Consider the following 12,999-nt stretch of genomic DNA (forward strand, 5'->3'; position numbering starts at 1 on the left):
GAGGGAATTAAAATACTGAGAGGAGAAGCCACAGCAAGCAGAATATCCCTGACCGCAGAGCATACAGCTGCGTAGTTACTGATAAATCCAGGTTGCACATTGCTCGCATCATGTTGCATATAAGAGTTTTTTCAGGAGTTTTTTCCTACAGTCTTGTGTCATGATTTCTTTGGGGCACTATTAGATTAATAAGCAGAGCGGTGGGTTTTTTCTAATGCAAAAGAAGAACAAAGGAATGTGTTTGTTTCATTTTGGCTTCCCTGCTGGCAGTCTGTCGAGCATATTGTGTTTATTTCACCATTTTTAATACTTTCTGTTGACAGATCCGCCCTTTACGAAGGGAGAAAAACAATTTTAAAAAAAACACACACACACATTGTGTAACATTTAACAGTCAGCACGTGTGAAAAAAGAGGGACTGGATGTATTGAGCACAACACATTTCAAATAAAGGGAAGGAAACCAAAGAATCGGTGGATATGTATAATGGTGTCAAAGCGAATGTGAGTAATGGTAGACATTTTTCACTGAAGACATTTTGACAAACTATGAATGATAATAGTAATTAAAGCTGGATACTGTGAGGACTTAATGGTTCTACTTCTCTGTTTTCTAATCCTCTATTACAGCTGTTGTTACTTTGACAGTGCCTTTGATCTAACGCTCATTTGTAAAATTGGCTTTTACTGTGGTGTGCCATTAAAACTATTGTCCGATACTTTTGAACACAATGACACTTTTTGCAATTGTGTTTAGTTCAAGTCATTAGCTGAAGACATTAGCTGAGGAGATGAGCAGTCTTGCATGGGAGGAGGCATCATCCAAATCACTCTTATTTCATCACGTTTTTTAAACTTGATGAAGGAGCTGTTTTATATCAAAGGGAGGAGGAGTAACGAGACGGGGAAAAAAGATCCTCGCTGTCATCTGAAAGGATTTAAGCTTTTTGTGTGTGTGTGTGTGTGTGTGTGTGTGTGTGTGTGTGTGTGTGTGTGTGTGTGTGTGTGTGTGTGTGTGTGTGTGTGTGTGTGTGTGTGTTTGTGTGATTTTCGAGCATATTAATAGCTGTGCATACTCGTGCCCTTTCTAAACAAAGCAGAGTGATTACTTTCACAAACAAAGCATCAATTACAGCAGAGAAATGCATTTAAAGCCCGAGTGAGCAGAGCAAAATCTGAGCTCTTTGCATGCACCATAAAATGACTAACACAACATTCATCTTCATCTTCATCCTAATCAGTACCGAACAGAAGCACTACTGAGGTTTACACTTTCACCTGAACCACCAGCAGCTTTAAAGTGAATTTAATTAACAGCAGAAACAGCTCTACAGATGTGGCATCAGCTCCACAGAGCAGTACAGTCACAGTGATGTAATAATGGTTGAGTGAGGAAAAGTCACGCAGTGATAACTAAGATAAAAAAAGAGCACATGTGAAAGACTAATTGAAAGCAGTTGATTGCTGTGTTAAACTCAAAAACGTGTCTTGTTTTATATTATATTTTTATGTATGAGGACTGTACAGATAAGGATGTTTATCTCCTGTTGAAATCAAGAGCGCTCCTCGTCCATGATCATTTAGCGCCATCTACTGGCTTATCCTCTCGTTTCAGCTCCATGAGCACAAATTAAATATGAGCTGTGTTTTTGGATTTAATATTTACAGCATTTCAAGGGGCTGTAGATACTTTGTACACATTTTGCGCAAAGTAAGAGTGGAAGTGAATGTTTTTTACTTGAATACCTGTAAGCTGTCTCCTTCATAGACAGCTGTACAGTATCACTTCTTAATCTGTGCCAAATTGATATTTATTTAATTGGTAAAATGCAAAGAGCTTAAATTATTTTCTTTCTCATCTGGCGTTTCAGTTTTAGTCAGGGAAAGATGATGCAGATATGATGTGACTCTAGAATAGGACACTGGCAGGTGTTGCTTCGCAAAGATCTGTGATGCATGTTAAAACCTGTGATTATTCACACTATAGTGCACTGTATGTGATTTCCTGTATTGGATACAAAGCAGGCTGCTTCAAAGTAAGATGGGATTATACACTGAGAAAGAGGAGTACTTTGCGCAAATGTGCATTATGCATTTAAATCCACACAAAGAGAGTTTGATGAATTGAAGTTGATGATGTTTTTCTCTCCTTTTTGGATAATAGTAATATGATTTTTTTGGTGGTCCCCTGTTCTCACTCTGAAGCCCCTGAATGTTGTTTATCGATCTTCCTTCGGGCATAATACAGATGACGATTTTACAGCCTGAAAGATCTGAGAGGTATTAGTTATTTTTTCTATAAGGTTGCCATTTAAAAACTTCCAGTGTACACCATTTGTTTGCAAGTCTGGACCATAGCAAGCTTGAGCCAATGGTTTACTGAAAGTCCCTCAAAATGTCTACTGAAGAACTGCTTAAGCTTTTAAGCTCCAATACCCAGAACCCTTTACACTTAAAATTTTTTTGTTAATCCTGGTCTATAAATCCATGCTCAAGATCCATTCAGCTTCTGTTTGTACTCGTTTTAACTGGTTGGTCTCTTATTGACTTATTCTACTGAATCTGTTGAGGTACAGTGTGGACTGTACTAGAAGTCACTGAAGCACAGACTCTGTGATGTATCACTATCAGCCTGAGCACCAGCACTGTATGGTGACTCATTCCAGGCCTCTTTCATCACTGGCCTGAAAACTATTTTTTGGTTTTGTTAGAGTTTGTATTGTTGATTGTCATTTATGCTTAGAAATATTTAACCATAGATGCTTAGAGGTGTATAATCAATTGTGTAGTGATAAGTTGTGTGATCTTTAACAGGCTACAGAGGCTTGGTGTGTATTCCATAAATAGAATGCACACCTACATCCTGGGAGCATGGGAAGAGGTTGCATCTTGTCTTAATTGTTTTATGGTAGGATTAACGTAGCTACGTCTGTTCTAGTCTAAGTGCTTTTCTGTTTAGATGAACTGCTGGACTTCCTCACCGGGGGGGGGGGGTGTCTAGTCTACCCTCTTCCTGACCAAGGATGTTTGACCCTTTGATCAGCAACACACACACACACACACACACACACACACACACACACACACACACACACACACACACACACACAGGCAAGGTACTCTTTGTGTGTATGTAGACGTCATATGTTAATGAACCTATGCATATTCATGTAACCTCAATAAAAGGACAGTGGTACGGGAGGACGGACGAGAGCAACTAGGGTCAGACGAAGGAACGGCGTTTGTCCGGTTCTCTCCCGTGCACGAGTAACATGAAGAACTTTGCCTACTTGTGTCTTGCTTTGCAGTGTAATTGTATTGTCTTTAACGTTCCAGCGGATAGGTACAAGCTACAAACCTATCAGGTTTGTACACATTTTTGGACACCTCTGTTAGAAGGCCGAGTGCACTCAAAACAAGATAAATAACATCTACAAGTCTGAACAATAAATCAAAGAAAATTGATTTATGACTCTATTTGGTGAAAGACAGAATAATCTGGGAATCGTTATGTGCAAATGACAGAAAAAACAAGAAAAGAATAAGTTCGATATTCCAGTATTATTCTGTATTATACTACTTTGTACATCATCCTCCTTTAATTCTAGAATGAAATATTATACTTTACCATTAATTTTTTTCATCAGTCTAATGGATTCTGATTGCCAGAAATTATCAGAAAATACATAAAACATCCACCATACCATGGCGCATTTCTGTTATATTAGTGTTTTCCTGTTGACTCTATGGTATATCTCGTAGAACTGATGCTCAGAATTACTGGTGAAAAGGACCGTTCCAAACATCCATCAGGTTTTTTCCTCTTAGGCGGGAATCTATCCTGGCTGTCATGGGATGAGAGGCATGGTACATCCTGGACTGAGACAACAACCATTCACACTCACATCTACAGTGCATTATTCTGCTTTTAAATTGAGTTTACGATGGTTCTGACTAGGATGCATGTTGGGGTGAGGTGTTCTGGGTATGTCCTACCAGGATGAAGCCCTGGGGTAGGCCCAGGGCACTGGTGGGATTATGTCTCTTGGCTGGCCTGGGAAGTGTTCTCTTGGATAAGCTAGAGAAGGTGGCTCGGAGGATGGAGGTCTGGGTTTCTAAGTGGAAGAGGATGGATGGATAATTAGACTTAAATTTAGCAATAAATAAATACTTGTGGTATATAAACCTAAATTGCCATATTGTCATCCAAACTTTAAAGGAAAAGGGTCATGAAACTGGCCTTGTAGAAGAAAACAACCTGTTAAACGCTGGATGGCATTTATGTGCATCAAACACAATCATGTTATGTAACAAATCTGAACTATGTTATGTGTTGTATTGTTCCTATGTTTTTTAAATTCACATACACGTGTACCTGCGACTTTTATGACTGTTTTGTGCATTTCTTCCCTGTTACTTCTTAGTTCATGACTTTAAGATCAGGGACCTTTTAAAAAATAATAGGTATTTTTTTTAGATTTTTGCCCAAGAAAATTAGAACTTTAATCGAGTTGTAACCTTTTTTGTTTTTAAATGAATTTTAACCTCCTCGCCTGTTCTCTTATTTTTATTCAATATTATTTGCAGTTTGCCACTGTAGTAAGTCTGCTGATAAAGGTCTGTCTACAGTCATCACTTAAAACTCTACAGCACTGACGTTTCTCCTGTGCGTGCCACGTCACAAGCCTGCGTCAGGCTCAACTGTAATTATAAACAGTTAGCAGCAGTTTTAGCTAACCTTACATCCCAGCGTTCAGTTTGTCAGCTGCGGGGAGCTTTCAGTCGTCCCGGCAAGTTTTTACTATCAGTAAGGGTAACGGTAGCTGTCAAGTGATGTTGTAAAATCTTTTTTTGAGGCTTTATTAGACGGCGTCAAGTTCCTGTCATAAAGCTAATCCTAGCGTTGGAGCTAAATAAGCTAGTTGACTCTAAGATGCAAGTCTGCTTCGCACCAGTTATCTCTTACTTCTTTGAAGCCTAAAGGTGCTTTGTGCTGAAATGGTGCTTTCCTTGTTGAGCCTTTGTGCCAAGGAGGTGGTTCGTGACCACAGCTCGTCGCATTCCTGGCTGAGGTGGATGCCCAAAGATCTGTACAGAGCACTGCTGGAGGCCGCCTTCTCCACCTGCAGACCGCTGGCTGTGGGAGAGCTGGTGCAGCGGTGGCCTGAGCTCACACTGCGGGTCGGAGGTCGGAGGAAACCGGGACAAACTGCGCCAAATCGACTCTGTATTCAGTCTATGTTGCTTGGTGTGGTTAGAGGACTGACAGACCACAGGTGAGTAGTAGTAGTTTGAATCACGATGTCTAATATCAGCATTGTTTCTGGGAGTAACATATCAACTGTCATCTAGGTGTGCACTGGAAGTCTTGGACCTCTGTGGAGTGCAAGGAGATGAAGGAGGAATGGGGGACCCGATGGGAGGCTGGTCTCTGACAGTAGCTCTTTGCACCATGGTCCTTAAGGCCAGAGTTAGGACAAGAAGGCCACAAAGGACACGAAGGGAACAGAAGAAAGAAAGAGACCAGGAGAGAAAACGGATCTCAGCTCTGGAAAGGGAGAGGGATTTAAAAAGAGAGAGGGGACAGAAGAAAAGAGATGGGGAACTAAACAGTAATGAGTCAACCAATGTTGGTGAGAGGACTGAATCTTCAGGGTCTGTGAGTGAAGAAGACCTAAGTAAAGGAGTCAGGAGGAGGATGGAGATTGAGAGGAAAAGAGAGAGGACAGTATTAGGGAGCAGTGAGAGGGACGCTGAAGAAAAAGAGATGGATCGTGATGTGGTGGTGCATGTGAGAGCTGATCTTTTTGTTAATGGCCGCTCTTGGGAGCGTGTTCACTCAGCTCTGAGCACATCTGGACCTCTAAAGCTTCAGTGCAGATACCTGCGTGTGGAAGAGATTTCAGTGCCAAGTATCAGTATTCTGCTAGATCTGCTCCCCCGCAGAGGACTTCTGGGCGTCGACATACGCTACAGCAGCCTTGGGGTGGCTGGCTTAGCTGAACTGCTGCCTCTGCTCTCCACATTTCCTGCACTAAAATCCCTTCGCCTGCACTACTGTAACCTGGATTTTCGCAGAGTCCATCCCAGCCAGTCAGAGGCACTGGGGGAGCTGTCGCAGGGTCTGGCACGCCTGCAGGAACTGCGACACCTCAGCCTCACTGCACTGCGCCTGCCTGGTCAGCTCCGTGTGTTGCTCAGGTATGGCCTGTTTACCTCATTACATTATTTTGCATTTAACCCACTGACAAACACAAAGTCAGGGATTTTTCAAAATGCCATTGGCTCTTTTCTAAATTTCGTTACAGTTTAAAAACTAAACTTATAACAGATTAACTAAGTTGACCAGTTCAAGATCAGCATTTTGCCTATGTAATAAGTCACTATTTCAAAGAAAATGAGCAGACATCTTTAAAATAATGCTGTTAAAGCTAGAACACAAACAATGAAACCTAAAGTGTTTGATGAGGTGACATTATTTAAATGTTTTCTTCTATTGTCTGTTGATACAGCTCTCTGCCTCAGCCTCTGGAGATCTTGGAGCTCCCCTATTTGTCCCTGAGTCCAGCTGACTTTGCCTATCTGTCCTGCAGTCATCACACTTCCACGCTACAGCAGCTGGATCTAAGCGAAAACCGTCTGGATGAAAACACTCTGCCTTCCATTCGCCGCCTCCTCTCCCAGGCTTCGGGCAGCCTGCAGCACCTGTCTTTAAGCGGTTGTGGTCTGACTGATGGCCTGCTGGGGCTCTTGTTGCCCTCACTAGGAGGTTGCCGGGCCCTCAAGAGCTTGGCTCTGGCATTGAACCCGCTCTCCATGGCTGGTCTCATGGACTTGGTGAAGATGGCTGTAAGAATGCCCTCCCTACGACAGCTACTGTACCCCAACCCCCTGGAGGACTACCAGCCAGGCCTTCCCGACCTGCCCTCCAGTGCTCAGCTCTTAGACTGGCCTCTAGATGAAACCTCAGACATCAACCTGACCAGCAACAAGCTCAACAGGGTTCTGATCGACAATGGACGCTCTGACATCTTTCTGACCTGTGACTTGCTGAATTATGATAAAGACATGGTGGCATAAAGCAGAGATGCTTCTTAAGCTCATTCATCGACAAACGATAGCAATGTACTGAAGCCTTACAATCAAACTGTCACCTGAGAAATGGTTGGGTATTCTTTTTTAAAAAAAATTTAAATAGCCTTTTCCTTGTCACTTAGTCTTATGGTAAATGTAATGCATTTAAGCTTTTACAGTCCAAAACAGGCAAATGAAGGTAGCAAGACATTACTCAGTAAAATACAGATATCCACCAAGGCCCAGTAATCTTTGTTAAGTGTCTGGGTTTGAGAGAAGGGATCGCATTGTTGCCACTCAGCCACTTTCTCTAAACAGATATGGACATAAAAATGCTGACTCTGTGGCAAGGCTCAAAATTTTTAGTAGCTTTCTGATCAGTGGCGTTTGACGAGTCTTTGATTCAGTGCAGGTAAAGAGTCCATGTAGACAGCAGAAGAGGGACTGTATTTTTGAAATCCATTTGTTGTCAAACAAACGGCACACTTTTTGTTAATTAAAAAAAACCAACATTTAGCTACAATCATAAACGATGACCAGCAGACTGAAATGGAAGTCTTTCCTCACATATCTTCTGGTTACATCAGAAAATTGGATGTTGCTGCTCAAGTCAGCAGGTTAGCTGATGGTTTTCCAGATTTCTCAGCCACCAGATCAACAAGTGCAGGTCTTCAGATGAATTTCGCTCCTCTTGACTTTTGGTTGTTCTAAATAAATGTACAGGATGAGGTGATAATCTCTGCTGAAAAGTGACAGACACTAATCTGTCATTCAGTCAGAACATGCTGCACTAATTTAATTGATTTGCTTGTTGACTTTATAAGTGTTAGTACAGCATAAGTCAGTGCAGGATTCGTACTGGTGATCACTGGCGTTTTAATAATCAGGTTACAGCTGGGATGCAGCAAAATACTTTTGTATACAATTCATTCACATAGTGTCTGATCAGCAGATGTATGTGCAACCAAAACTACAGGATAGTTACTGCTTACTATCCTGTTATATCATCATGTTTGTACCTTTTGTAGTCACTAAGTCATGCTGTCTTGCGTCTCTGCTGTTCGAACCCGCATTACTGTGTTCCTTGAATGTTTGTTTAAAAATATTTATAATCAAATCTTTTCAGTCACCAGCATTAAGAAATAAGTGCGCCAAATCAGCTTTATGTGCATCACAGATGCACTTATACATTGAAAGTCACAGAATAAATCACTTATGAAGCCAAGGATATTATTCGGCTGTTGGAAATTGATTTACAACAAAGGTGGGTTACTGAGCCTAATGGGGTTGTTACAGTCTGTTACAGATTGAAAGGCATCATCTGTAGTACTCTACCCAAGACTGCTCTTGAATAAAATAGGACTGAGTCAAGACCTTCCACCAGTCTTCTTCTAACGGCAAAGTGATGAAATTGGGGAACTGCATGAGGAAGGGACGGTGTCGCACGGGAGGCAGAATTCAACCTGAATGACGATCAACATTAGACGGTTATTTTCTGAATGTAAATCACCCCATTTAATGAGAATTTTTTGTTACAGTTCAGTAACAACTCCGCTGGCATTCTCTGTATTCTGAACATGCTGAATGTTTCTAGGCGAAGAATTGGTTGAAATCTACTAAAATAAAATATCAGAAATGAAATGTTTTAGCTTACAGTGAAGAAGTGAAACTAATATGTGCACTAATTTCACATACCTGTGATAAATAAATAGGCAAAAGCACTGTGTTTTTGTGACCAGGAGGTGTGGCATTTCTGGGTTTGTTGTGCTCGTCCTTTTGCACACAGCAGAAATAACTGATCACTTCAACCACACTGCATGCCGGGGGTGTCCACTTGGTGTTACTGCTCAGGTAGAGATACCTGCTATGCTCCTGGTGGTTTGGAAATGAAAGTGGGAATGTAGTTAACCGCTTACACTAGCAGTCAAAAACATTAAAGCAATTGAGGTCACAGTAAATGACCTCAGAACTGATCTGATCTTTTGTCACACTGAAATACTGAAAATATGTCAGCTCTAACCAAAGACAGAAACATTTCAAATCAATAAATTACTTTGTATGTTGAGAACCACAAGTCCAGCCATCATTCTGCTTTACTGTGGAGACTCTTCCAGGTGTCACACTGTTCCTCCAGCTCCGAGTCCCAAGTGTCCACCTTGGGCCACAGCCACTGCTAGACCTCCACGTTCAGTTCTGTCAGCACGCGCATTACTGTCTTCCTATGTTAAAATCAGAAAAAAAAAAGATTTTAGCTATACAAACAAAAACTACTTGTTTTAGCAGTGAAAACTCACCCAACCCCTAGTTCTTTATAGGCTAGAAGAGTTAAAAGAATTTATCAGCTTACAGCCTGCAGGTTTCAGATGCATCAACAGATTTAAGATCTCAGTAAGCACAGCTCCACAGCTGACTCAAACACACATAAAATTAATCACAACCTAATAATCCTCTACTTGTAAACTGCAAAGTCTGGTTCTTGCTGTGCCATATGAGGCTTCACAAATGTGTGCACGCAGTCAGTGAGGCCTTGGTATAGCTCGTCTGTTCTGTAAGAGTCCCGGCTGTGCAGGGCCTTTGTTGATGCGAGGATCAATATCTTGAATGAGATGCTGCAGATTTGCAGATATTTGAGCAGATCTAAGGAGTTCTCTGGAAACAGCGTGCTTGGGATTCTCTCAGACACACACATGCACACCTCAGTATAAAAATGTTATTACTGTGCATGGCAGTCCATTTTTGTTGCACTACCTTTTTGTCAGGGTACAAATCACAAAACCATTCCATCTCTACGAACTCTTTAAGGAACGTTGGCAGTTCAGGTGAGGCTTCCCGTGGTGGAGGTGGTTATGGGGTCCTGAATTGACCACGAAATGGAGTCGATCTAGGTTTGGGTTGCTCCACTAGAGCAACTATCTTGGTCTAGTGGAAAGCTTGAAGTTTGCTGACTGTAAATGTAAGCTTTTGCATTTGCTTTACAGTACTAGATAAGTGAGGAAAGAACCTTAATATTCAGTAGCAGGCCATATATTAGTTTCATGTAGCGCTGAAATGCTTCCTTCCTGGTTTGCGCTGTACTTGGAAGTTTCCCTTTTTTGCTCTTTACTGCATCTTGCAGAAGTGCTTCCAGGCTGTTATTTAAAGTCACCAATATGTACTAAAACAAAGGTGAAAAGGAAACAGCTGAGATATCTGAAATAAAATGCAACTGTTAGACATTCAAGTCCTATCATTTACACACACCTCTTGCTGCATGTCTCCCCTCAGTTCATCACTGATGGCTTCCTCGTCTTTATCTCTGCTAGAAGTCCTGTTTCCACCAACAATGGTCACAGATAATAAGGCCACTGTTTTGCATTATCTTTAATATGAAATATCTGAGTCTTACTATTAGTTAGCTATGAAAAAGTCCAAATTACACTCCATTATAGCCACAGCCACACAGCCAGCTCTCCAGGTGAATGTCTTACTGTTTGCTGGTAGTTGGGTGGCAGGAACTTTGTACAGCTCATCACGTACAGGCCCTCTCTGATGCCCAGGAACACATCTCCTCCAAACACGCTGTACGCCAAGCATTCAGGCACCGCATTCAGCTGGAGCGTCCTGGAGGAGCAACACCCACAAAGAGGTTGAAGAACATAGACGTACCTGTCTGAAATACACACAAAGGCTCGGACTGAAAGGCTGCTCCTCACATCTGTAATAATCACCAACCTGAGGAGGCGATTCTCTTCATCCCACATTTGCCTCTTCTTATCCAGACTGCTGGAAACAAACACCTTCAGATGGGGAAGCACAGTCCTGCAAGACACAAGCAAACATGCACATAGAGACATACAGAAACAACAACAACAACAACATAACTCTGCATGTAACTTGCAATAAAAACTGTGACCTGTTAAGTGGTCTGAATCTCCTTCTTCAGGCTTAAAATCTGTTTGGCTTTGAGTCAACAGACTGACATGCTTTAAGCCGTAGGAGCTGTCATTTGGCTCTTGAAAGGTTGCAGCCAGTTGGGACTTCAGTGCTGCCAGGTGGGCTAGAGGCTGGCTGTAGTGCTTAGTTGTCGAGTGAGACACTTCTGGATGTAGGGATTAACCCTCCAGACCACCAATGTCAAGTCCTCACCTTGGCAATTGGGATACAGTCATCAGGTAATGAGTGATAATTATTCAAAAAGGCATTGCATTTGTAAATACTTGTGAGGGGAGGTAGCTGCTTGTTGTCGACATCCACCTGCACGGTGGTGACTCTCTGACCATTGTATGCTGGCATCCGGCATAACACCTTTCCATTATTCATTATTCACACAGCCTCCCCTTTTACCAAGAAAGATCAAAAACCTGTCTCAGATACAGAAATATATTCGATTTCTGGCAATCCCGGAGTTTTCTATAGCACCATTGAGTATTTTCTTTGTACTGACAATGCTCACTTGTTCTTTGGGTTATTGAGTGCTGCCTCGTCTCTGAGACTGCAACCCCTCGTCTCCTGTAACCTCCACTGCTCTAAAGCTCTCTCTTTAGAATAGAATAGAATTCAACTTTATTGTCATTGCACATGCACAGGTACAGGGCAACGAAATGCAGTTTGCATCCATCCAGAAGTGCTTTAGTGATATAGATATATTACACATATTTGTCTACCACATAGCTGTATATTGCCAAGCTGGGCCAGGGATTGTCAGAGTACCTGCATCATCATTTTCTATCAAGCTTTCAATGTCCTTCGAGGGTCCCTGGCCTTTCCATTCCTCCATCAAGTGATTTGATTACTTAGTGTGTTGGCTTGAAGCACCGTGACTGCCTCAGTCAAGGCCAACAGAATCTCTTCGTGCAGGCAGTAGTCACTCATACAACTTTAGAACAGGCCAGCAGTTTGGAGACAAAGTCAGAAAGGCAAGGGTGAGATGGTTTGGACATCTGCAGACTAGGGATAGCAGACATACTGGGCAAAGAATCTTGAATATGGAGGGGATTGTAGAAAAGAGGAAGACTGCAGAGAAGATTTGTGGATGTAGTGAAGGAGGACATGCAGAGGGGCTGGTGTGACAGACGGGGAGGCTGAGGGTAGGGTGAGAAAGAGGCAGATGATGCACTATAGCGACCCCTAAAGCATGCAGTCCGAAAAGATGTCAAAACATACGCTGCTTTCACTTGTAGAGCCAGACTAATACTGCTTATACAGATATTTACTAATTAAAAAGTCTGGTATTTGCAGAGCATAGCTGCCAATATTGTTAAAATCCTAACGTATAATTAAATAAGTAGCGTAGAAAGTGTGGTGCTCTGTGGTGTGTTTTTTTAGAGGTCCTGTGCAGTATCTTAGCTGTTCCTAGACTGCACACTTCGAGAAAAAGACCTCTGATGTTGTGCCTGGAATTTGTGGGAGTCACTTTTCCAGTTTGGGGGTTACAGCCACTAATGTTTCTATTACCACTGCAACCACGCTGAACTTTACCTTAGAAATCGGATCCAACTGACCTTCAGTCTATGATGCCACTATATCATGCTGATTAACCGGAAGCTGTTTGTCCCAGACAACCTTAACCCTGTTGTTCTCAAACACTGTGTGGTGTCTCCCATCAGGACTTGGTGACTTCTAATTTTATTGATCGCAGCAGCAGTTTTTAGACTTAGCTATGATCATTTTTACTACTTTTAAGTTGATATTTTAGAAATAATATTTTCAACAGAAAATTTACAACCAAATCAAAATATTGTGATTTTTTTTTTTTTACATTTCCTCTGGGACCCTTTCAAAAGCAAAAGAAACTTTTATTATTAATTCTTCTAAATTTTGCTTCTTAGCCAATTTTAATTTTTTTAAGATAAAATACAATCAAACTGAAATTATTTGTTGGTTTTGTTTGTGTTTGCAGGAGTTTAAGCACTTCACTCTCCATGGGAAAAATTCACCAAACCATTCA

General features: G+C 41.7%; 1 protein-coding gene across 1 annotated transcript; it reads left to right on the top strand.

The window, feature by feature from the left end:
* Positions 1-4,683: 4,683 nt before the first annotated feature.
* Positions 4,684-8,299, top strand: LOC308385777 (leucine-rich repeat-containing protein 14). The gene is made up of 3 exons (XM_080864910.1): positions 4,684-5,275; positions 5,352-6,200; positions 6,512-8,299. The coding sequence occupies exons 1-3, from the start codon at positions 4,998-5,000 to the stop codon at positions 7,077-7,079; spliced, it is 1,695 nt and encodes a 564-aa protein (XP_080721036.1). The 5' UTR covers positions 4,684-4,997; the 3' UTR covers positions 7,080-8,299.
* The last annotated feature ends 4,700 nt before the right edge of the window (positions 8,300-12,999 follow it).

This window comes from Rhamphochromis sp. 'chilingali' (assembly GCF_963969265.1).
Source record: "Rhamphochromis sp. 'chilingali' genome assembly, chromosome: 18".
NCBI lineage: Eukaryota > Metazoa > Chordata > Actinopteri > Cichliformes > Cichlidae > Rhamphochromis > Rhamphochromis sp. 'chilingali'.